A 23861-nucleotide genomic window follows, 5' to 3' on the forward strand; every position below is an offset into this window, starting at 1 on the left:
TCCAATGTGGTGTTACAAAATTTTAATAGACCTCTAGAAATTTTTTTGGTCATAATGCTCCAAAGCAGTTGCAAGTGCTAAATAGCACTAAATACTAAATAGCTGAGAAAAGCCTTGTCTCCTACCTTAGTGATATTTTTTCAGAAAGCAATAACGAGCTAAAGGTTTTGGGAAATGTGCTGTTTTGAGAAATACTCAGTGTTTAGAACACTTCAAGGTCTGAACTTTAAGCACTTAGCAGTTGCTGTTTCTGTTTACCTTGGTTAGCTGTACAGGTGCTCTGCATTTTTATAAATTAGTTCTTACAGAAAGGAAGTATTTAGACAGAAGAATTAGATATTTGCACTTTGGAATATTAGGCTTTCCTTATGTGGATAAAACAAGTTGTAATTTTAAATGTTAGTTGCTAGCCTAGTCCTGGTAGCAACTAATCCCAGAATGTTATAACTTCACAGCCCCAAAGAGGCAAAGTCCCTGCCTATAAATGCTGAGGCAGAACAGGAGGAAGCCTGGGGGTGGAGCCTTGGGAGGGGCCACCTACATCCAATTTGTTTGTGGAAACTCATAGTGGCCCAATGATAGATGGCTTCTCCAGGCACAACCTCTCTGCCTCTTCAGACTGTGTTTTATTCAGGGAGGCATTTCCTCTGAGGAGAAATGGAAGGCTGGATGGAAATACTTGTGGACTAAAACTAAGCTGCCAGGGGAGCCTTACACCATTTATGTTAAGTCAAAAGTTATGTTTAACATTGTGTAATGTATGTTTTGAAACATATGGTGGTCTACTACAAGAAAAGAAATGAATTTTACATCATGCTTTCCCGTACAGCGACTATTTTTAAGGTGTCTAATCTGGCAGCAGTTACCATTTCTTAACCTTTGATTCAGAGCTAAAAAACTTCAAGGAATTCACACTTTAGTTTGTAATACAAACAAGAATGTTGATGTGACCTTGTTTTAACAATTTTTAGGTCTGTCATATGCAAGTCACACAGTTGGTTTCACACCACCAACTTCACTGACTAGAGCTGGAATGTCTTACTACAATTCCCCAGGCCTTCATGTGCAACATATGGGACCATCCCATGGTATTACAGTAAGTATTTAAAACAGTAAATACTTGTTAGCGATGTTAGTTTGTTTTTTAAAAGTTATGGTTGCTTGTCCTTCAGCTTTTTTACAAAACATTTTTGTAAATGTTTGTTTTTGTCTCCTTGCTCCAAGATATCTATTGCTGCTTTCTTCAAACCTGATTTTCCTCTTCACCCCTCAGAAACTGATTCTTTTTGGAGAACCTTTATTCTCTGCAAAAGAATAGGATGTATTATCAACTTAAGGACAGTAATAGGTACCGTCTTATTGATCAGCAGGCAGGGTGTGAGAAGTGATGTTCTAAGCTACTAAGCCTATCCCGGGAAAGTAAAAACATTGCTTTCATTTTTCTCCTAGTCTCCACCATCTGACGGATGAGTCATCTGAGGTTGCTCCAAGCTCAGGTTTTCTTCAGGATGACACACAATGCTACCACCATGTCACTGTAACAGACAGTTAACTCGTATTTTCTATTCTCATTGGCAAAGAAGAAAGTTAATATAAACATTTGTTAGGACAATTTCTCATATCTTTCAACTGGATTTATTTCCTTTTTACCTCTGATGTTTGATGCATTTCTACTTAATCGTGTTTCTTCTAAATTTTTGTGAAGTTTAATGAGCAAACAGAGCCTAAGCATTTGGCAAAATACCTTATAGTTGTTATATCAAGACCATTTTGATTTTTCTCAACAGGTATGGCAGTATATAAATGTCCTGCAAGATTTTTGCATATTTGTCTTTCTCAGATATGAAAATATGTTTCAGTAGACTTTTTATTAGAATGCTAAAATACGGCTGCTTCTAAAATAGTCTAGGTGAGCGTGCAAAGGTAACTGTTAATATCATTGAGCAAAGAGGGGTGGGAACCCTGTAATAGTGGGTAGAACAGGTGGGAAGCTGAAGCAGGAAGGTAGAATCCTGGTCCGGGTTCAGCCCACTGCTCTGTGTCACATGTGTTAGCCACAGGGAGATTTTTATGCTTCTGGAAAACCTGGAACATAGTTTTTTCAAGGAACTTGTTCTGTTCAGTCTCTGTGAAATACTACTCTCTCTGAAACTGTAATTTAATCTTTCACATTGAGTCACTATGAAAAAGATCTTCAGAACAAAATAGTAATTGTTTTGAGAAAGGTGTTGATAAGTGGCTCTTGGCTTTGTCTCGATACTGAAACCAGGTCCCTTCATATTATTAGATGTGCACAAACGCAATAAATGGATTTTAAGTGTTTCAGAGACATCCATTGTCAAGAATCCCTTGGCTTTTTGCATAAAGTGTTAATCTGTTGTACGTGGTTGTGCAGAAAAATAGATACAATATACATTATTTGACTAAAGTGCGGTTTGATTCTTGACTCTTCATTTTTTATCTCCATTACAGAATAAATTGACTTTACCTGTAGTACATTTGGTGTAGCACTGTAATCATGCTTCTCCCCAGAGCTGATCACCTTTGGTTGGTTATTAATTGGGGGGGGTGGTTTGTCATGCCATGAGGTTTTTGATTAATGGTAACTGGATCGGTAAGTACTGAGCATTTTGGTTTCAAAAGTGCAGAAGTTAGTGTTGCACAATGTAGTTTATACTTTTACATTGCTAACATTAAAGAAGATTTTCCCCCTGCCCCCACTGGTTTGTAAAGATAAAGTGGTTTTTAAATCTTTGTGTTCAAACGTGCAGGTTCTTGAAAATCTGGTTTCTGTTGAGGGGAGCTCTCTTAACAACTGCTTCACTCCTGCAGCTCAGAGGGTTGTAGTCTTTTTTTTTTTTTTTTTTTTGTTGCCCAAAGAACAACTGGTATTATGCTTTGGTCTTGCTCCAGTGTGCAGTCTAAGAGTCTTCCAGAAAGCTGGAGATTCTGGGCAGACTCTCTGGCATTTGAAGCATTCCCACCCACGCTCAGGTACCATGTACTTGGACTTTGTACACCAGCAGTGTAGAGTTAAAGTTCGTCAGCACCTACTGGGTTGGCAAGCACAACTGGGAGGTGCCGTCTCTACGGCATCTCTCATTTCTTTTTAGGTTGCTGGTCATCATAGGTTAAATGCATCTTCAAGACACGTGTCTTGCGTTCATTTCCTGCAAGCTGACAGGAAGGAATGCCTGTTCTGTTTGATCTCAAAAGTACTTCCCCTGTCCTTTGCTGCTCCATTTCAGAGTAACGTTTATTTTATGTAAAAGTTGTATTGTGATTCTTGCAATGTTTTGAAATGGATTCTTCCCACATAATTGTTTGGATTTTTTGGTGGGTGTGGTTTTCTCTTTTTTCCTTTGCCAAGCTCAGTACATTGATTAGAGGACTTGCACCTAAAGTTGTCCAGGAGTGTGTTAAACATAATTTCAATATTTGTTCTGCAGAGGCCTTCACCACGAAGAAGTAACAGCCCCGACAAATTTAAACGTCCCACTCCTCCTCCTTCTCCAAACACGCAGACCCCAGTGCAGCCACCTCCGCCACCACCTCCACCACCTGTGCAACCTACGGTCCAATCCGCAGCGTCGCAGTCAGCCACTTTTCAACATTCAGTGCATCCTTCCTCTCAGCCTTAGTGCATGTGTTCAGCAGTCTGTATGTCAGAAGTGGACTCATAACACGGAGCAGTTTACTAAAAGCCAAAGGCTTACTTGGCATATTTGGATTTGACTTATTTGCACTGAGGTTATATAGGCTTCACTGTTAATTGTGTTGTAAACGTTTGTATAAAATGCAGCCAGTGTTGTGGGTCTACAACACTAACTTAACAAAGTTTTCCATCAGTGTTTTACTTGAACTACGTGTATGTCCATTCTCTGGCTGGAACATTTGCTACTCTGTTTGGTAATACGGCATTATGTCGTTTTGCTTGGCTCCAAAGCTTCATTTTCCTGGCTTTTAGGTTTGTAAAACTAAAGGGATACCTTTTTATATTTTTTCATGACAATTTGCAGAAAATTAAAGGCATGATGGGCTATATGATGAATTCTGAAATATTACAGTGTTTACCAAGCTTATGGAAAATCAGCACTACGTTTCAGTCATTTGAAATAACAGCTTCTAGTGCAAAAGTGAGTTAGACACCCTAATCAGTGCCCAAGACACATACTCTATTGTATTACATAATAAATAAGCTTAATTCAGCACACAGGACACATCCATACTTCTCCTGTTTAAAAGCACCTCAAATGTATGGTACAGTCTGAATTTTACAGTGAGGGAACTGGCTTGCTGGAGTCTGTGGAATGTACAATTTGTGGACCTTAAGATTTGATGATTTCACTTGACACTTAGGTTAACCTGTAAGCTGCCCATACTGTGTGATCTGTCACAGTTAACTTCGGTGAGTGTGGTCCTGCCTACAGGTTACTGATAACAGATTAAAGTGTGCTCTATGATATTTTTTTCTTTTTGCTGCAGAAGGCAATGTGATTGTAGAGAACAGCTGATGATATTTTTTTCTTGTTAAAATATATTAATTGTGATTCCCCTGAAGCAAAGTTTGAACAGGTATTCTAAACGTTCAAAAGTCTGTTAGAAAATAAGATACAAGATGAGCATTTAGGAATATATTGGTATAACAGCTAAAACGTTGTATTGCTTGGTAGAAACAGAGTACAAGAAAGTAGCACAACATGGCACTAATGAATGCTTATTTAGCAGCCTAAGCCGGTACAATGTATAAAGAAATGTATTCTGAATACATTCTTTCCATTCATTTAGCACAAATAAATTGGTTTCACTTTGCAGTGGAACAAAGTGTCACTTCTTAATATTGAATCTTACTCAGTTACGTTTTTCCCGAGGTTCCTGTTGAGTACTGAGGTTTATATATTATTGATTATTTTAAGTGGTTTACCTCATATATGTGGATATGTGGGCCATGGAAAATGACAAGAGAATGTTTATTTTATGAAAAGTTGTATCTGGCTATAATCAGAGCAGAACATGAGTAATTTATCTTTTGTTTACAAAAGTGTTTGACATGCCTAATGCTGTATTAAGGACATTTGTAGGAAGGAAGGACAGCGTTCTGGTAGTATCCTAACACTTGTACATACATTTTAATATTTGCCGCTCACCTATTCAGTAAGAATTGCAAACTGAAAATCTTTATAAAATTAGTGCTCTAAATAAAATTAGTAAGTTAAAATACTGTTGTAAAAGGTTCCGCTTAAGGTAAAACTAGAATTTCTTCACTGTAGCTATGTAGTTTCAGCTCTGAGAGAATTTAGAGAAATGCATATATAATCTATTACACTTCTTAAACCAATATGGGATCAAGTGCATTATCAGATTACATTAGTTACAGTAGTGACTCTCCAATCAAGTGATTCTCAAGACTGCGGCAGACCTAAAATATGGCCGGTGCTTCCATCTGAAAACAATTGACCGTAGCAGATGCTCACCTTTCCATAGAGGACACTCAGCTGTGAGCATTGTAATTAAATAGAGCTCCCAAATCAGCGATAAGATCGCATGTGAGAAAAGTACAGGCAGTCAGAGGTGGGACTAAGGTCAAGATAGGATTGGTGTAGTTTTATGCTTGTCCTTTTGTAAACATAAGACGAAGAAAAAAAAATCTTTTATAAGTAGGCTTCCAGCTCAAGTATACCAGTATTTGAAATGACACCCTCCTTTCTGAAGTGCTTTGAGATTCTTGGACGTACGGCTCTACAGAGTGCAAGCTCATAGTGGTGGTAGTGTAAATGCGGGGGTGGGGGTGGGGGTGGGGGAAGCCTTTGAGAGTGTTGTTTTGAGATCTTAAAATGGAAAATTGCCTGGAATAGTTTGTTTGAGGCATATTCCAAACCTGAATTTGTGTAAGCCAAGTTCAGCTGCTGTTACAAAGTGTCTTAGTGAACTCTCCTTACTATTCCAGTGGGACTGTTACCAGAGGAAAGTAAAGAACCGACAAATGTATACTAAATCTTGAAAGTGTAACAAGGCTCTAAATTGGCCTTACCTAAGAACGTTGAACATACATTTGCTTGCAATCAGAATTGTTAAACTCTATTTGTAGACTTTTTGAATAAGATGAGAAATTGTGCTCAACCATCTTCTAATAAATATAAATGGATTTTCAGTTTTCCTTGTGAATTATAGTAATGAATTACAATTCTGCAGCTATGATTTTATCAGATCTCCTGTAGACTGGAGAAACTCACTTGACAGTGAGGTCCATCTTACTATGAGGGCTTAAGTGCTTCCTTTCTTTATCTCAGAAGCACCTGGGTGGGTTTCTCTTGTCCTTTTCATTACTGATGCCTGTCAGCTGCACACTGCGTCGTCAATAGTGTGTAAGGCCACAGACACAATTTTTGCCTGTGATGAGCACTTTCTGAGCATACCCCTTTACAGCTAAAGGTTTATTAAAAAAAACCAAACCACAAAACCTTTTAGCTGTTTCAGCAGTGCTTTCCTCTCTGACAATCACGCAGCTTTCTTTTTACTTTTTCTCTCAAGGGATCTGGCTTGGACACCGGAATGCAGCTGATACACTGTAGAGCATTAAGAGTTTATTTTATCCACGGTTTGTTCCAGAGAAGTTCTTTGGAAGAAGAGGTGGGACTGTTCGGAGTTAGTCTTCCAGCTAACAGCCAGATAAGATTGCTTTAATTCTGTCTACTCCTCTGAGAGCATATCCCCAAGGGCAGGAAGGACTATCAGAGCTTTTCAAGCAAGTGTCAGTGCTTTTCTATTGGCAATCACTGTACTGGAGCTGAAGAGAGCAGGATTCGTCTCCTGTTAAAATGAGTTCAGGAATCCATCTGCCTGGGTGGACTCCCTCTGCACTTCAGCTGAATGAAAATTGCAGTCTTGGAAGCAACAAAAATGAGAAAGCTTCCTGGGATCTGTGTGAGTTGCACTGCTGACAGGAGGCAATGCAGACTGTGTATTTTGTTGAATAAATGGAAACTGATCGTGGAGACAAATAGAAGAGCCTTAAATACTTTGTCAATCAAAGAATGCAGTCTCTCATCCTCAGTATTGATTATTGCTTGCCAAAAGGATGCATCCAGGGACCTTGTTTAAGTCTCGTAGTGCTTTTTCTAATCCTAATGCTTAGTTTTACAAGCAGTATGAATTCTAACAGTGTTCAACTCTTTTTGATGTTTCCTTTTTGTTTCAGTCATGGCAGTCTATTTCTTTTTGATCCTTGGGAGCCTACAGAGCATGGACTATGCAGAGCATATTTCTCCAGTTCAAGCCATCTCATAAGAAACCAGAAGGTTTATGAGTGTAAGCTATAAAATTATAATACTTGCCTATGTTACACCAACCTCCTCGAGGGGAAAGGTCAGGCCTCTTGAAGAGAGAGGAAACAGAGCCCCTAATTACCAAATGGACTGTATGCATAGAGACAATCCGGTCCCAGCCCTTTTTGGATTTGGACTAGAGTTCTTAATCTTTTAATTTTTTTTAGATTCCACATCTCACTGCAATAAGTACTCAGGATATCCTTCATGTTCCTTTTGGGCAATAACCACTAGTCCCAGTGCAAACAGAGGTTAAGAGTTATTGCCACTTTGTGGGCTGGAGGAAGTAACTGAATATGCCAGACCGTGGCCTTTACAATGCAGTCATCATTCAAGTGGGAGTGTGTGCTCATATCATGATTGGTTTTTTAAGCAGCAGTGTCTCTTTTTGCATTAGTACTATGCCCTGAAGAGGAGATAAAACTATGGAGTTTGGCACTGCATTAACAAACAGCTGCTGCATTAGGGAGAATAGTGCTCATCCCTATTCAACTAGTTAGGCTCCAAAGAAAGTACTACCTCATCTTTTTAGGTTGGGCTGATGTGGCCGCAGGGTGAGGAGAAATGTCGTAGCTGGGCTAGGTTTTGTTCTGCGTGTGTTACCTGGATAGGAGTCTTTCCTCACCGGAACCAGGCTCCGGAGGTTATAAAGCTTTTGTAGAGAAGGAGTGGAGGGTTAGGACAGATGGTTGAGTTTGAGAAAACTGTGTGTCCCTGTAGGAAATTGCTGCTCAGAGTACTCTCTGGCTAGTCCTGGGCATTGCCTATACTAAACCTACATCTTTTTCTTGTGTCGCTTCCTTTCAAAAAGTGCTGCGTTGCAGTTCTTGAAGTTCCTGGCATTAATATCTAATTAAAAAAAAAAAAAGCGCTATTCCCCTTCCCACAGAAATATTGGAAGTAGTATTCTGTGTGTAAAGGTGGGGTTTCTCATGACAAATTAATACTGTATCTATAAACAGAGGTGTTTTATTCTAGCGGTAAAACCTGAGCTGTCCAAGGCACTTTAGTTTGTGATTGCTGACTTTTGTTTTGGCAGGTGTTTCAGATGAAATCTAAGCCTCCTGTGGAGGAAGAAAAAAAAATCACCTGACAGCTGTAGACTGTTCCTTTCCTGCAGAAATACAGCAATTTCCTCAAATGCAAGTAAAAATGGAACAAGCATCCTTGAGCTTTTCTGAAGCTTATATTTAATTTCAGTACCTTGGTGATTGCTATTGTGTATTTAGAGAATCTACAAAGCCTAACTGTAGGTTGGTTGGGTGTCTAGCTGGTTATTCCTATGTTTTCCTCATCCTAGTGAAGGAAGCCTGTTCAAATTTGGATCAAATTTATAATCTATTCATTAACAACAATAGTCAAAGTGCAGATTTGTTGAGCGTGAATCCAAGTGATGACTTTAAAAGCATTACACTGTGTTGGTGTGAATTGGAGCTTATAGTTGAAAGAACCTCAGATACAAAGAAGGGGGTTTTTTGCAGGTTATATTTTATTCCTGTATTAGCTGTATTATTGCTTTGCTGTATATCTCAAGGTGTTTACATATATTTGTAATTGTTACGATGTGTCTGTAATCAAGCTCATCTGTGCCTTCATGCAGACTTCCAATAAACACTTGATTTTTTTTTTTTGTATTTACTTGTATGGAAGACTATGGGGTGGATGTACATTTCCTTCTATCTGTCAGCCTGTCATCGCTGGGAAAAAGAGGAAGAAAATGAGAACTAGGAATCAGAGAAAATAATGTGCTTGTCTTTATTTTTGCCATCTTTGATTCTAGTTGGGCCATTTCTGATATTTTCACTTAAATGGTTGAGTGGCGAATCTGGGGATTATCCTATTTGCATAATAAAGTTTGCATATGAGACACTCCTTGCTTTGGGTTGGGGGAATATTCAAAGTATAATTGTGCATGTTTGACTCCATCAGTTTTGCTTCTATTTGGGAAGAAGGTAGCTGTATTTCATGAGCTATTATTGTGGGAAAATTCCAGGGTATCTGTCTCACCCTGAGGTAAACATGTATGTGTGACCTTTTACAGCTGCCTTCCAGTGAGATTTTGGGCTGCTTTTTGCCACAGGATGAACTGCAGTATCTTTTGGTCTCAGTAGGCCTGCATACCTTGAGGGTACTTTCTGATGATGGGGGCTAAAAGGAGAACAGTGTTTCATCTGTTGTTTTTGTTTTTTTTTTTTTTCCCCCGAACTCATAGGGACAGAGATGTGTATTTGTACTAAGTTAAAGGAAAACTCATCTTACATGTTTTGAGTCAAAAGCTGTAAACAGCAGTACAGCTACTTTTATAATCTGATATTAAGTATGAGAGGAAGAGAAGGGGGGAAAAATGTTTCCTTGCCCATGTTAAGGGGTGTGCTATGTATCTTGTAGTTCAGAAAAGAGTGCTTTTGCTAATTCTTTGTGGTAGTAAAGGTTATGATATCTGGTGGTCTACTTCAGCTTTTCTTGATTTCCTTGTAATCAAACCTGATTACAGTTAAGTAGTTCTGCTGTTGATGGATTCAATCATTTTCTAACTGAGATTTGTCTTAATAATCTGATTTCTACTGTTTTATCATCTTTTCTTATTAAAGCATTAATCAATTATAATATTTAATAATATTAAAGCATTAACCAATTTGAATTTATGGATAATCTTTATAGTGAGTGTTTTCTTGATACTGGGACATAATGTTAACTATCTTTGGATAGAAACAGAGAGGAGAAAAGTAGGCATATTGTACTATAACTGCAGTGTTAGAGTTGAATTGTAAACTTTAGATGCTTAAAGATGATGGTACATGTGAAAATTCTCTTGTATCATCCCTTGTGAAATCTCAGGTTTTGTCACCTTTTTGTTGTATGCCTTCATTCACCAACTTAGCACAGAGCTCACCTCTGGGGCACACTCAGTAGCTTTTGAAAGTATTATTTGCTGTATCTGGCTGTATTGCCAACTGTCGGGGCTTAGATCTTAGTCTCAGTAGCACTTACCTATGCTTATCCTGTATTCAGAGTCTGAACCTTGCAAAACTTATCGGTTCAATCCACTTGTCTCTGTCTTGTTGTCCATCTGCCACGCAGGCATATCTCTGTGACCGCACGCTCTGCTTGAGTCAGCACAGGCCTCTGCATGCAATATAAAGCATGCTATTCCATTTAATCTGGTGACAGTATGACCAGTAAAATCCTTGTATTATGATGGATGCAAGTTCTTGGGTACCAGGCCATGGAATGACTTCAGTGAATGCTGGTCTAGCTGATCCATGTTACTCTCTGTTCCTAGAACACATGAAGTATTTCTTAAAATGCCTTTATTCTCCTCTCCGCTGCTGTCAGTGCTGAGCAATCAGTAGTTCCGCCTGTCTCCTTGTGAGTACTGTGCGTGGCGCTGACACAGCCAGTGGGTCTGCGCACTGGATGATGAGCTGTGTTGATGCTGTCTGTCTTCATGCGGGTCATTTGTTTTCTCTCTGGCACTTGTCTGAACAGAAATGAGTCGCTTGAATACTTTCAGAAGACCACATGAAAAGGTAAAAACGATGCATGTGTTTGGTTTAATTTCAGGTTGCCTTGTCCAGGTGATCTCCCCTTTAGATGGTTCTTTTGTGTTTCTTCTGGTTCTTGTACCCCTTTATAAAGGAAAGCAAGTTCCCAGCCTTGCAGGAGTTAACTTAAAAGTTCTGGAAACTGCTGAGAGCAGGAGAAAGAATGATGCATTGCAAAGCAAGCAGTCTTAATAAGCCTAATCCTTCCTGTATGTAAAGATGCTGGCTTGGATATCACTCTGTTTCATGTGCTTTTGAGGCCATTCCATGCCTTTCAGGGTATACAGTATATCCTTCAGCCCGGAAGCAAGACGAGGTTGAAGTCAGTCCTGCATTTCCCAGATGGAGGCTAAAGGTACATATGAAGACCATTAGTTCACTTGAATGCAGCAAACACTAAAGACAAGCATTGGGGCGACTGAGATGGGAACCTTGCTCTTGAGCCTCGGGGCTCTTCATGAAAATCAGCTATAGCTTTTTCTCTCCTCCTGCATGGGGAAAAGTCTCTTCATGCTAACCAGGGAAGTGGTGGTGGTGCCTGCTCTGGCAAAATTTTTTCCTTTGGGTGATATGGAGCAAGAGTTGGAGTATTTACCATGAAGGATAAAAAATGGAAGGTAGATATAGCTTGCGTTTGCAGAGTGGGACAAGATTAGTTCCAAATTCTTTATATTACTGAAAATGCTGTACTCTGTGGCCTGTATTTTTTTCTCTAAGGCTTGAACAAAATCTGGCATGTGAATTTAATGAAACCAGAACAGTGATCTGTGGGAGTCTCGGGTATCTGTTGTGTGACCATCTCCATCCTCCCTAACAAGCAGGGAAGTACTGATGTCTGGTAGGACTGATTTAAACTTCACAGCGTGAATGTTTTTCTTTGCTGTACTAGAGGAGAGTTGGAGAAATTACAGGAACATCATAGAACATCTGGGTGTAGCCAGCTGTGTTCAGGGATCACAGTATGGTAGAGAACACATTTATAGCTTGAGCTCCCCTTTATAATACATTACATGGGGTTTTGTTTTGCCCAGTCACAGTGCGGAATGTATTTTTGGGGCTGAACTTCAGAAGTATAACTCTCCAACCTCCTTTCTTCCCCAGTCCCTATGATGACACTCTGCCTTTCCTCCTGTAACTGAAGGCCCCTTCAATCCAGGCTGAAAAAGCACTGTTGCAAACTGGGCTCTTGCCATTCTGGATCTGAGTGCGTTTTGACAGTTACTGGGGAATGAGACAGGTTGTAATGCCACAGTGAACCTACACTCTCTTGGCTGTCAGCAGCAAAAAATAAATGGAGAAGAGATCAATGATGAGTACTTGTATCTTTCTGCCTGGAGATGGGAATTTAAAAATCTGCTCTGACCTGTCTTTCATGTTTCCTAAAAATCATCCTAATTTTTCTCTGGCTCCTCAACACAGGCTGTCTCATTTTGCTTATTTTCTAGCAAGGGAAAGAGGGAAGATGATTAATACGAAGTAATTTTACAGTTCAGCTGAAATTGGTACATGACTTTCTTTGGAATGCACAGATTTGCTAATCTGCATCACCAAATAAGGCAAATTGTTTTGGATCACTTGTATGTGAATTTTTGCAGTCATTGTGATATGAAAAGGGTTGGGTGGTTACTTTTTTTTAATAACTGCCCTCTAGGTGTTGTTATTCTTCTTCCCGTATACCTGCCTGCAGTTGCACCAAGCTTAGTTGCCCCAGGGTAGACTGATGTGCTCAGGACCTTCTGAGCCTTCAGGTGTCTCCTGCCCCATAAGGTGGATCCAAAGCTTTGGAGGCCGTTGGGAGAGCAGGGTGAGGGAGCCTTTCTCCACCCTTGTAGCTATTTGGGATACGGCCGAAACTGGAGCATGCAGGAAGGACAAGCTGAGGTTGCTTTGCAGCTCTTGGCTCTGCAGACAAGCGTGCTGTTACCCCACCTGGCGGGTAATGTAAGGGTTGGAGTCCTCTACCCCTCTGGCTTTCGACAGCTTTCTGTCTCTCCAGAACCTGAAACAGCAAGAATTTGCAGATGAAAGGCCAACTCAGCAGCCTTTCCCAGTGAACTGGAGGTGCAGTGCTCTGCAGTTCTCTGCTACAGCAGTCTTGCCTGATAATCCTAAAAACTAAGAACAAACCAAAATGCCATGATGGCCAAAGAAAGCCCCTGCTGATTTGAAAATGGCACTGGACTCAATCCTCTCTCTAAAAGTGTGTCTAATACAGATATGTGGCACCAATAAGCGACTGAAGGAGGATGCTAAAACATCGTGCTGGCATGATGAGCAGGAGAATAGGTGGACCTGGTTGAAAGGGAAGAGTGTTATTTGAGGTTAATAAAAGGGCAGAGAGGAAAATAGGACAGGTATTCAAATATCTTTTGACTAGCCCTTTCCTGTCTGCCTAGCTAAGAGTCCAAAAACAACTCTCTACTGGCTGTGAACAGCCCTAAGCCGAATAACGGTAATAAAGGTTGTTTCTCTTACGCAGCAGTGCTGGCACCAGAAAGTATCAAAGCAAACTCCGGTTAGATCAGAGAACCGAGAGCTGGATGAACTTTTGGAGAGACTTGCTGGTAGTCTTACTTGCTGGAGCAGACGGGAGAGTAGAGGGCAGTGCCAGGCGGAGAAGTGTAGAAGTACTTACAGTAGGGAAGGGGACCCTTGACAATGAAGCACCCTTCTTTACCTGAAATAGGTTGTAATTTATGTATCGGTGTATACTTGAGCAAATGGGGGACAAAAATATCGGCAGGGAGTTTGGGGTTTATTCTGCTGCTGTTGCATGTCTTATAGATCTAGATCTACCTCTTGAACTAATCTGTCAATTATTTAGGCCCCAATATAAGTAAAAAATACAGCACAGCCTTGGTGGTAGAGAAACCGAAGTTCCTAAATAAGATCAAATCTGCAGCTGCAGTGTTACATATCGGCAACATCTTAATTTTCACAGAAACTAGCTAGAAATGAGTTTCTGTGGATGGGTGATTAAAGCAATTAAGGCGCTTAAACTTCATACGCTCTTGTATTGCTTTTGCTTGTCAGGACGTATTTCTGTATAATTTTAAAATCATCTATTCACTTTCCCTGCACAGAGATTTTTGCAGCAGATTTAGTGAACTGTAACTGTCATTAAGTTTTATTTAAATTTATTTTCCTGGGTTTTCTTTCCAAAACAAGTGCTAGCCATGACAACATACTAAGGAATTAAACCTGTTAAAACTTACTGCATTCCTCATGCTATTAAGGAACTCTAGGATTAGCCTTGCTGTTGCCTTGAGTGTTTAATTAAGGACAATTTTAATGCTGTTAGTTCTTGAAGATAATTAAGGGTTTTCAAGTTAACTGTTCCATATTGTGAAAAGTCATTAAGTTTCTTTAAAAAAAACTTCTGTGTAGGCTAAAGCATCTCCTACTCTTAAGTGTACATATAATGACTCTGTGTAACTGAAATTAATATCTGAATTAAAAGGGGAACCTATCTTTTTACCTGAAACACCCCAAGAGCGTCCCAGAGGTGCTCCGGGAATGCTGTGCTGTTCTTCCAGCACTCTCCCTGATTTAAGGGTTGATGGATAGCAAAGACAAGTTGTGTGAGTCAAAATGGCACGATAAAACTTTGACCTTTTTTTTTTTATGGTGTATTTTAGGAATCCACCTAACTGAAATGATGGCCCTTTGCACTAAAATTCATGTTAACTATAATTTCAGCCCAAATCTTACCTCGATTCTTGGGAAAAAATGGTCTCTTGACAGTAATAACCCTGTTAAGCTTGTCTGGAGCATGATGATTTTGTTTTTTTTCCTAGAGAGACATGTTACTGGGGAAATCTCCCTGCACGTGCAAATGTTTAGAAATATCATTAATGTCCTGCCAGTTTTACTGCCTATCTTAGCTCTACCCATCTGCCTGATCTGTAAGAAAAAGGCAAAACCAAACCCATTTTGGATTGAATACTATAGCATATTTTTAGCGCTGCTGGCATTTAAGCTGGAGACCAGCATGGAGACTGCTTGCGATAGGCTCTCATTTCAGAGTTACACTGGTTCAGGCTTGTTCCTATCTTTGTCTGCAAAGGGTCCGAGGGGAGAAATGTACAAAAGGAAAACAGAAAGGAAAACGTGAAGGAGATAATCAGCTTCTGTGAACACCATCTCCCTCATCTACTGAGAGCAAGAACCCCCGAAGGGTTTTTACACTTTGAACTTTTAACATTCAACATGGGCCACTGCTTCCAGGGCAGGACTGTCAGGCGAAGTTCTGGTGTTTAACAGCTTAACTTAACCACCCTTCCTTTTACAGAATGTTGATTTGGGTAATGTAACAAATCATTATGAGCAATACAGGAAAACAGTTCAGATGCGCCAGGGGAATAACAAGGGCGAAGAGGGCACAATGTGAGCAGAATATTTGCCTTTGCATTGCCCAATAACTGAGTGAGAGGGAAATCCAGCTTGTTTTCTAACAGGAAATGGACCAGATTTTGGTACTTTTGCTAGAGTTAAATAGCTTGGTTTTTTCCAAGTACTTACACTTTACTCGATCTTTACAGAATTCTGTTCCTTTGAAACGTTTGGAATATTCTGATTCTGAAACCTTTTCTCAGTTTCAGGCTTCTGTTAAAGGTAAGAAGGTGTCTCCATTTTCCCAGGTTACCTCTTTGAAGATGACTATTCCCAGAGAGTCCTAATGTTTAATTGATCAGAGTTAGGATGCCTCATGATAGTAATAAAATTTGATCAAGATTTGCTGAAGATTTACTAGGTCAAGCCTTTAAATGCTGAATAACCTATACACTGTTAGAACTGATTGTGACTGAGATAGTCTTTCAGGCTACAAAATTCACATCTTGAATGGTTTATACCGGCACAAGCAGCCAAAAGTGTAGCCTGGTATTTTTTTTGTCTATGTACACGGTATAATGAAAATATATTTCAACTTCTTGCCTTCATTGTTGGGTGTTTTGGGGTGGTTTCTTTGGTTTGGTGGTTTAGGTTTTTTTTTGGTTTGGGTTTTTTTTGGAGTGATTTTTTTGTTGGGGTTTTTTTGTTTGTTTGTTTGTTTGGGTTTTTTTTGTTTGTTTTTTTTAAATATTATACAAATGTCCTGTAATTTACAGATGATAATGAACGTGTCAGGCTTGGCTGTCATGCTATAGTAATCTCATCTCTTGCTGACAGTACAACTCCCATGTTCTCACATGGTTTTCAGTTATTTCAGGTCTTCCAAATTCTTCTTTTTAAAACTGTGTTGGAAAGAAGAGTTTGCAACAGTTGTGGTTTTTTTTTTTTTACAGCACTGCCACTTGCATTTATGAACTGCTACCTGTCTTATTTAAGATGTAGTAATGCAGGGAACCTTTTAAGATATATAATGCAGCAAACATCAATGAACCTTTGGTTCCTCAAAATACTTGCGTTTGTTGAGGGCTGAAACTGCCGTTTACACAGATATTGTGGGTCAGCTGTTCTCATTCACACCGATGAAATAACTGAAGTGAGCTTATTTTGGACTTAGACAAGCAGAAATGGCAACAGAGTTTGGTTGCAAATTCCAGGTTGGATTGCATCCAACGGGCTTCAGAATTAGCTTTGACATCTTCTAGACCTTCCTGAAAATTTTACAGTGGTTTCTAAACTGAACACTTCTTCCAAGCCTCAGGGTTCAATGGAAGGCACAGCAATGTTATTCCTGCTGGGGCAAAAGGAGCCAGGTCGCTGTTCTCTCAGCATTTATGCTGTGATATTAAAGTTGCCCACATGATGCTCAGGCCTCACTTTCTTCCTCCACAACAAATCCCCCAAAATAGAGCAGAGAATAAAAGCCTGACACTTGCTACAGCTTTCCCATCCAAGTTGGCCTAAGGCTGAGGTGGGGGAAGTCTCAGCAAACACTTTTTTGTTTGTTTTCCCCTCCCAAGTGCTCTGCTCAGAGGCAGGGTTCCTGGCTTCGCCTCTTCTGTTTCCAGAGCAGTTACATAATTACTGCAGGACTTCAAAGATAGGTTAACGGAAGCCATTAAGGATGTTTTCCATCTCTGGACCGGAGAAACTTAAGGTGGTTTGTCAGCCCACCCTAAAGCAGAAAACTTCTCTTTAAGGAAAACAATTATTTCCTGCAAATGCAGCTTTAATTCAGTGTTGACCTATTCAAATTTAAAATTAATTTCTTTTTGCCCATTTTACTTCAACTCTTTTGACTAAGGTAAATCTGTTCTGGTATTATTCTCCTTAGTGATGGAAATATAAAATAATATTTACAAAAAACCCAAACCCGCAACTTGAAGTAATGTTATTTTCTGTGAAGACCCTGGCTGTGTATTGAAGATGCTGTCTAGTTGTATACGAAGTCTGTGCCAATTGGCCTCTTGGGCAAATTATAGATACTTCTTTTAATGACTGTATGGGGGGTGGGGGGTGGAAAACAGCAATGAGGAAGAAAATGGAAGAGGAGATTCATGTGTCAGTTTGCACACCTTATTAACTGTATAGGAATGCTTTGTATGTTAAAAATTAATTCCAAGCCTAGGTAGAGATATTTAAAACAAACATTCTCCAATGTCTCAACTATTTTCAAAATACAAAAGTAAGTATAACCAAATAAGGATACCTTTTTGTCAAATGAACACTTTTGTCTTTGTCTGATTCTCTAATCCTTTTAATATCCTTGCAGATATGGTGCCTTTTCTGAGGGACTTCTCATTACCTAAAAGTAAGCCACATAAATCAGTGGAGAAATAACTTTTCTCTGAGGCAAGACTCATCCCTAATGGATGGATGTAGAGAAGAATCCAAAGAGCTCACTCCAAGCCCAGCCTACCCCTACCTAAATCGCACCCCAGTGCAGAGCCTTGGCTTGGGCCTCAGTCTTGTGTCGCAGTCATGGGTCTGACTTGTGCAGTCCCACAGTTCAAGGTAGGAGTGCTTCCTTCTTTCAGAAAGCGTTCTAGATTCCTGCTGAAAGGCATCAGTCTTTAATACATGACTTTGCTTTGGGGGTGGGAGTGGAATCTTCTCCAAAGCCTTGTGAATTCAAGGTGGAGGCTTCACTCTGTACCTTAGATGTGAGACACGGTCTAATTTCTAACTGTTCAGGCAAAAGGTTTTCAGGTTTTAGTAGCTATTTTAAGGGGCAAGAGGATCAATGCAATCTCTAGCCAGAAACTCTCCAAATAACTTCAGACTGGACATGAACAGGCTACAGGACTTCCAAGGTAGACCTGTTTATACCTGCTAGACTGTACTTCACTTCAGTGTTCTCCAGTGACATTGCCTGAATGCCGTCTGAATCAAGAACTTGGAGCTCTAGTTATGTATGTAATAGCATTGGGTTTTCCAAGATTGAGGTCAGTAAGCCGGTGGTTTAGCCTCCCTCAAGATGTCACTGTCAAGGTGGGATTGCCTAGTCTGAAACATACTGGTAGAGAGTTTGCCATTTGCCTTGCTCATATACATGATGCACAGGCTGTTTCAGCCACTGTTTCTGAGCCCAGAAATTCTGTAGGTTAAAGGAAACGGGCGTACAATAGATGCACTCTGTGCTTTATATGCTCAGAGGGGGTGTTCTCTTGTGCATCATTCATATGTGTCTTTTTGGCCTGTCATACCAATGTCTTAGGAGCATCCCGTGTGAAATAAGGATAACACCAGCTGTCCAAAACTCAAGTGCTATAAAGAAACCTTTTCTGCCTTGTTCAAAAGTGACCGAATGTTTCCAAACAGTGACAGCAGAGGTGGAGAGCTGATTGCCTGAAAGGTTGTGGCACTCCCACGTGATTCTAGCTGCTGCTAACCTTACATCTGATGCCTGATTTGTAGTGGGCAGCAGGTGCTCCGGAAGACTGTTAAGATGCCCCAGCCTGGCCATGTTGTGTAAGGAGTGTTATTTGTGAGAGGTGTCTGGAGCCTTCCTCAAGTGGGAAAAAGCCACAGACAATGGCAGTGGAAAGTAAACAAAATCCTGATGCTCACAAAATGGTGGAAGACTATTGTAGGGCTTTGGACAGGACTTGCCATGGGGTTATATTGTACTGGAGGTGTCATTTGCAATGCTGAGAAGAAGAAACGTTCCTTAGCCTGTTTTCAGGACAGGGATGAGTACGTAACGTGCATATGTTCTACTGACTTTTGGTTTTCTAATTTTTCTGGTTGTTCAGCTACTAGCTGTAATGATTACTGGACAAGCTGTAACGCTGCACCTCAAAGTAGATTGCAAAGGTTTCAGAGAGAGATCTTGTTACATAATTTAGTTGGTAGCTGATGTACCTCAGAGCCGAAAGCCCCTCTAGGTTCAGCTGTTACGCTGAGATTTGGAACTGTCCCAAATGCTGACCCTGCACAACCCTGGCTCTGGGTCAGCACAAGAGCACAGCACTGCCAGGTCTTGGGCTGCTAGCCTACTGAAATACAGCGTCCTGATCCTTTCCTCTGGCCATCTTTGCCATACACTCTTTAAGCAGCAAAGCCCAAAAGCCAAATAAAGTTTAACACAGGGACAGTTATACATGTATATCTGGTTTACAGGGAAGTTACACAGGAGTCCCCCAGTTGTTTCAGTGAAGACATACTTTTTTTGTATTTGTACTTTTTTGGTAAGGAAGCTGAAGTGATCAGTAAACAGACAATGGTTTCCAATTCTCGTCACAGTCACTGGGGAGATGATTCACATAAACTTGGAGCGAGTATCACATTGCAGTGGTAGAACACACCGGATGTGTTTACACTGTAGTTGTCAGAGCAAGGACAGTTTAAGCTAATTTATTGATGGTAAATTGTCCAAGCTCTTTGCAGATGTGGTGGGATTGCCAGTACTTGAGATAGACGGCTTCAGTATAGCCCAGTATTTACGCTGTGGAATACCAGGATTGATGATTCAGAGAAGGAGCAAGGATTAACATGTGGAGGACAGGAATTAGCAGAAAACCATGCTACTGATGCCAGGATTTCTGAGTGGCGGAACGATGACCCACACCTGCCCAGCGCAGGCTGTCTCCTGCCTTGTCACGTGCGAGCCGATGCAGAGGCTCAGGGAACCTGTCTGCGCAGCCCCTGCTTGCTGGTCCTTGGCAAACCATGGTGAGTTGAAGAGCTGGGCCTGAAAGCTATAGCCCCTTGGTGAGCTTGCTTCTCATCTTGACAGCATTTACAGAACTTCCCAAAACTTAAATGACAAAGGAGTGATGCCAACAGGAGGAGGTAAGCTTTTCTTGGTTAATGTTTCTCTTTGGATGCAAAAACCTGCTTACAAACTATTTCTTCAGGAATCGGAAGATTCTTCAGGAATCTTCAGGAATCTATGATTGAGAGTTATCGTGGGCCTGGGTGTGAATGCAAAGCCTGCTTGCCATTGCTGAGTAACTGTGTCTGCACTAAATGCAGACTAAGGGTGTTTACTGTGGACAAATCTATATTTAGACAAGCCCTTGTGGCAGCTTAACATAGGCTTAAAATAAACCTCTTCCATTGTAGAATCTTCCTTTCCCTTTTGTCCCTCCACTAATTGAGTTTGTCTTGGTAGTACAAAATTAAAATGCATAGGCTTTTTGGGACACTACAGACGTTTGGTGATAAATTGTGAACTGCTTTAGCATGTGCTGTCACCAAAAGATCGATGCATAAGGATAACTACAAAAATGCAGCGTAATCTGGAATCATGGTCTCAGCCTGTGAAGACCCCAGACTAGGCCTAAAGGCAATACTGGAAATAAGGCTACATCTTAACTGGCAGAACTGCATTATACAGGGAAAAAAAAAAAGACATTTGCATTGAAATCAGATTGCGCTGAGATGAATTTAGGTCACTGGCTGTTTCATACTGCTACTATTAGCATCTCCATTTCATTGACAGAAAATAAATGCTTTCTTTAGTGTTTTAATGTAGTTAAATAGGTGGGGGAAAAGCTAACTCAGCTCTATTAAATGAACGTAATACTCAAGCAAGATGAAAAGCGTATGCCTATACTCTGCAGTCTCCCAGGAATGCATGATGCTGCTTCCTGCCCTGATAAATGCGTGCCATTAAACTTCAGTGTTCTCGACTGGTAAGCCATAGATGAACTGTCAGCAGGGAATGAGCAAACACCACTTCTAAGGAGCCATCTCCAGCATTCATGCTCTACCTGGTGCCTACCTCAACAAAAATACCTGCCTTTTGTATGCTGAGATTGTCATCTTTTTGCTCCAAAGCTGAAGTCATCTACTTGGCCCATGTTTGCAAAGGCTGTTTTTGCACAGTCTTTACAAAGACTAAAAGCTGTACACCGGAGGGTAACTGAGCATTTCTAGAGCATCCGACGGATGCAGTACTGTTCAATCTGAGTCCCACTGGGAAATCAGCAGGCATGTGATGAGGTTGGTACCAGCCCTTTCCATGTCATGTGCTCAACGGGCAGAAGCTGGAGATAGTTCTGTGTAACAAATGAGTCATTAATTTCTTAAAGGATGTTCTTTAATGTATTTTTGCCACCTCATGCGTCTGCCACAGCTCTAATTACTGCAGCCAGAAATCAGAGTTCATAGCATGGGACTAGAAGGGACATTCTGGTACTTGCTTTGTTCGTGCTGCTTTTCAGCAATACTAAGGACCCAGTTGTTCTTCTCTTTTGTGTCCGTCCACTGCTGAAAGTTAAAATGTGTTTAACCAATTTGCATCCTATTCTTTAATAAAGATTGTTGTGGTAGCCTTTTAAGGCATGAAGCTAATACAAAATAAAACTTAAAAGAGAGATCTGATATTCCTGATTAAAACCAAAAAAGCAGAGGTAGCATAAACCAGTCTGCCTCCCTCCAGTTAAGCAAACCCTTTATGTGCCCTATATAAGAGCTCAGAAAGGGGTGTAACATCTAGAAAGGGGAATGGTATTTATTAAGTTATTTTCTGCAAAAGTGATTTCATTATTTATGTATTGTGATTTTTTTTTTTTAACTTGCTGGTGTTTTCACTGACATCCGGTTCTCTAATGTAACCATGCATACTTGTATATACAAGATTTACTTCTACATGAGATAGCTCTGACCCTCGCCTTTCTTCTGTAGGGAATCTTCTTCCAATCTGTAAAGAAAATGGAATCCTTTCCCTAAAACAATGAGTGCATTCTGAGCTCTCCTAGCATAATGTGCACTGTCTTTACTGGGTTTTAGCTTTACTGTGGGTGACACCTACAGAGATCAGTGCCACGTGGGAAGATGGGGTTGAACAACGGAAAATGTGCATCTCAATAAAAATAGCACTTGTGGCCTGTACTGGCATTGATCTGGGTGAATTTGTGGCAAACCTAGAAGTCGTGAGAGACCTATGCCATAATAAAATGCACTTTATATCCCCTGATATAAATGGAACTGATGTATTTCTATACTTGGATATGCAGCACTAATTTTATTTCCATTTACACTCTTTGCAAATGCATTTCATGCTGCCAGCACTTACTTGTCATTTCATGTGCACTATTGTATTTTAGTTGAAGTATATGTGATTTTAAAAATAGCCTTAAGTTATTGTGATTTTTCTAATACATTAAACATCATTAATGAACCCAAATAGTTCCCGTACCAGTTTAGAGAATGCAAATGTATGCAGCAGATTCAGAAGATTACATTACGTAAAAATTGTCATAGTTCCCTAGTTTGTTACAATAAACTTTTACTAAGCAAGTTTACTTCTGAAGTCTTCAAAAAACATTCCTTGCAACTACACCAGCTGGTTGTGTTGCATAGCAAGAGCATTTAAGTGAGCAGCAAGATAAAATTTCTTTTCTTAGTCAACTTTTCCTGTAATCTTCCCATGTCCTCATTATGTATACGGGCAGTGTAGGACCAAAAAAAAATCCTTTCGGTCATGTAAAAGTAAAAAACAGAGATTATAATTTTTCAACTTAAATGACTGCTACATTTCTTTTGTACAGGTTTTGTGGAAGGTTTGCACGTGATATTTTGCATGTATATATAGATTTGAAGACTAACACAGAAAACCAATTTACAAACCAGCGTTTGGAAGCGCGCAGCTGAACAGGTGGTTGGGCAGTGGTTAGACTGGTGATACAGTTCATCTAACCACCTACCCCAGGTCCTGCCCAAGTTACGGGACCTCCGCAGGAGGCGGTGGTGTGGGTGCATTGCACTCTGCGTTGGTACTCACAGACAGGCTGGGTTGGGGGGAGGTGGTTGTGGCGCTAGATCTGCATCTCCCCAAAAAACAGGCTGAGGTCCCTGTCAGCATAGGCATGACGACACCATGTGGGGTTTGTAGGGCTTTATTGGCATCTCGGGGGAAATCTGTGATCTTTGCAGCTTACGCAACCTTACTCCCTTTCATGCAAATCTGAGAGAAGGTATAATGACCGTGCTTAATGTGGTCAAACAGCACTTGACAAGTCTTGCTCTTTCTGCCTTTCACATGAAGGGTTAAATTATAACTACCAAAGTATTGCCTTTTAAGGCTGCTGAAGACAAGTGAGTGTCCTTTAGACTTTCTAAGTGCACAGATATTTAATACATCTGCTTAAATGAAACTCTAGTCAAACTACTGATTGCTTTCCTCACCTTTTTTCCCCTTCAATCATTAATGGACATTTTCCACAAGCAAGTTAACAAAACACCTAAGACGACAATGAACTTTGGAATGAAAGGGCCAAGCCAGTGTGTCCAGAGTCTCTCCTCCTGCACAGATTGTGTGAAGACTGCAAATGTACAAAAGGATACTTCTCAATCTGGACTACAAGTTGCAGAACAGTAGCTGATCAAATATTTAGAATTGGTTTATGCTTTGAGATTTTTCCTCCATTGCAGATTATGTACCTTCTGTTTTTAAAAACAAAACAAAAAGCACAAAACCAAACACCAAAACCAAACCAAAAAACAAACCCCCAAAACCCCTGCAAACATCCCCTCTGCCCCCCTGCTTTTAGGCAGGATGAGAATTCCTTTTTGGTCGGTTTTGGGGTGTTTGGCACACGAGCTGCGTTCCTTGCTGGGAAGGACCCCTTCCAGGACGGCTATATGGATACTC

The 23861-nt window shown here is 40.4% G+C and overlaps 1 protein-coding gene across 2 annotated transcripts in view; it reads left to right on the plus strand.

The window, feature by feature from the left end:
* The window catches only part of CCDC6 (coiled-coil domain containing 6), a 52568-nt gene extending 46417 nt beyond the window's left edge, over positions 1-6151 (plus strand). Inside the window, exons 8-9 of one of the 2 annotated variants that reach the window (XM_075109763.1) lie at positions 972-1096; positions 3450-6151. In XM_075109763.1, coding sequence (XP_074965864.1) covers positions 972-1096; positions 3450-3641 — 317 coding nt within the window. In that variant the 3' untranslated portion in view covers positions 3642-6151. Of the gene's footprint in view, positions 1-971; positions 1097-1449; positions 2429-3449 lie in introns of those variants that run through there. The other variant, XM_075109764.1, reaches the window with a different exon arrangement.
* Positions 6152-23861: the final 17710 nt, after the last annotated feature.

Source organism: Phalacrocorax aristotelis, chromosome 14, assembly GCF_949628215.1.
Source record: "Phalacrocorax aristotelis chromosome 14, bGulAri2.1, whole genome shotgun sequence".
NCBI classification, from domain to species: domain Eukaryota; kingdom Metazoa; phylum Chordata; class Aves; order Suliformes; family Phalacrocoracidae; genus Phalacrocorax; species Phalacrocorax aristotelis.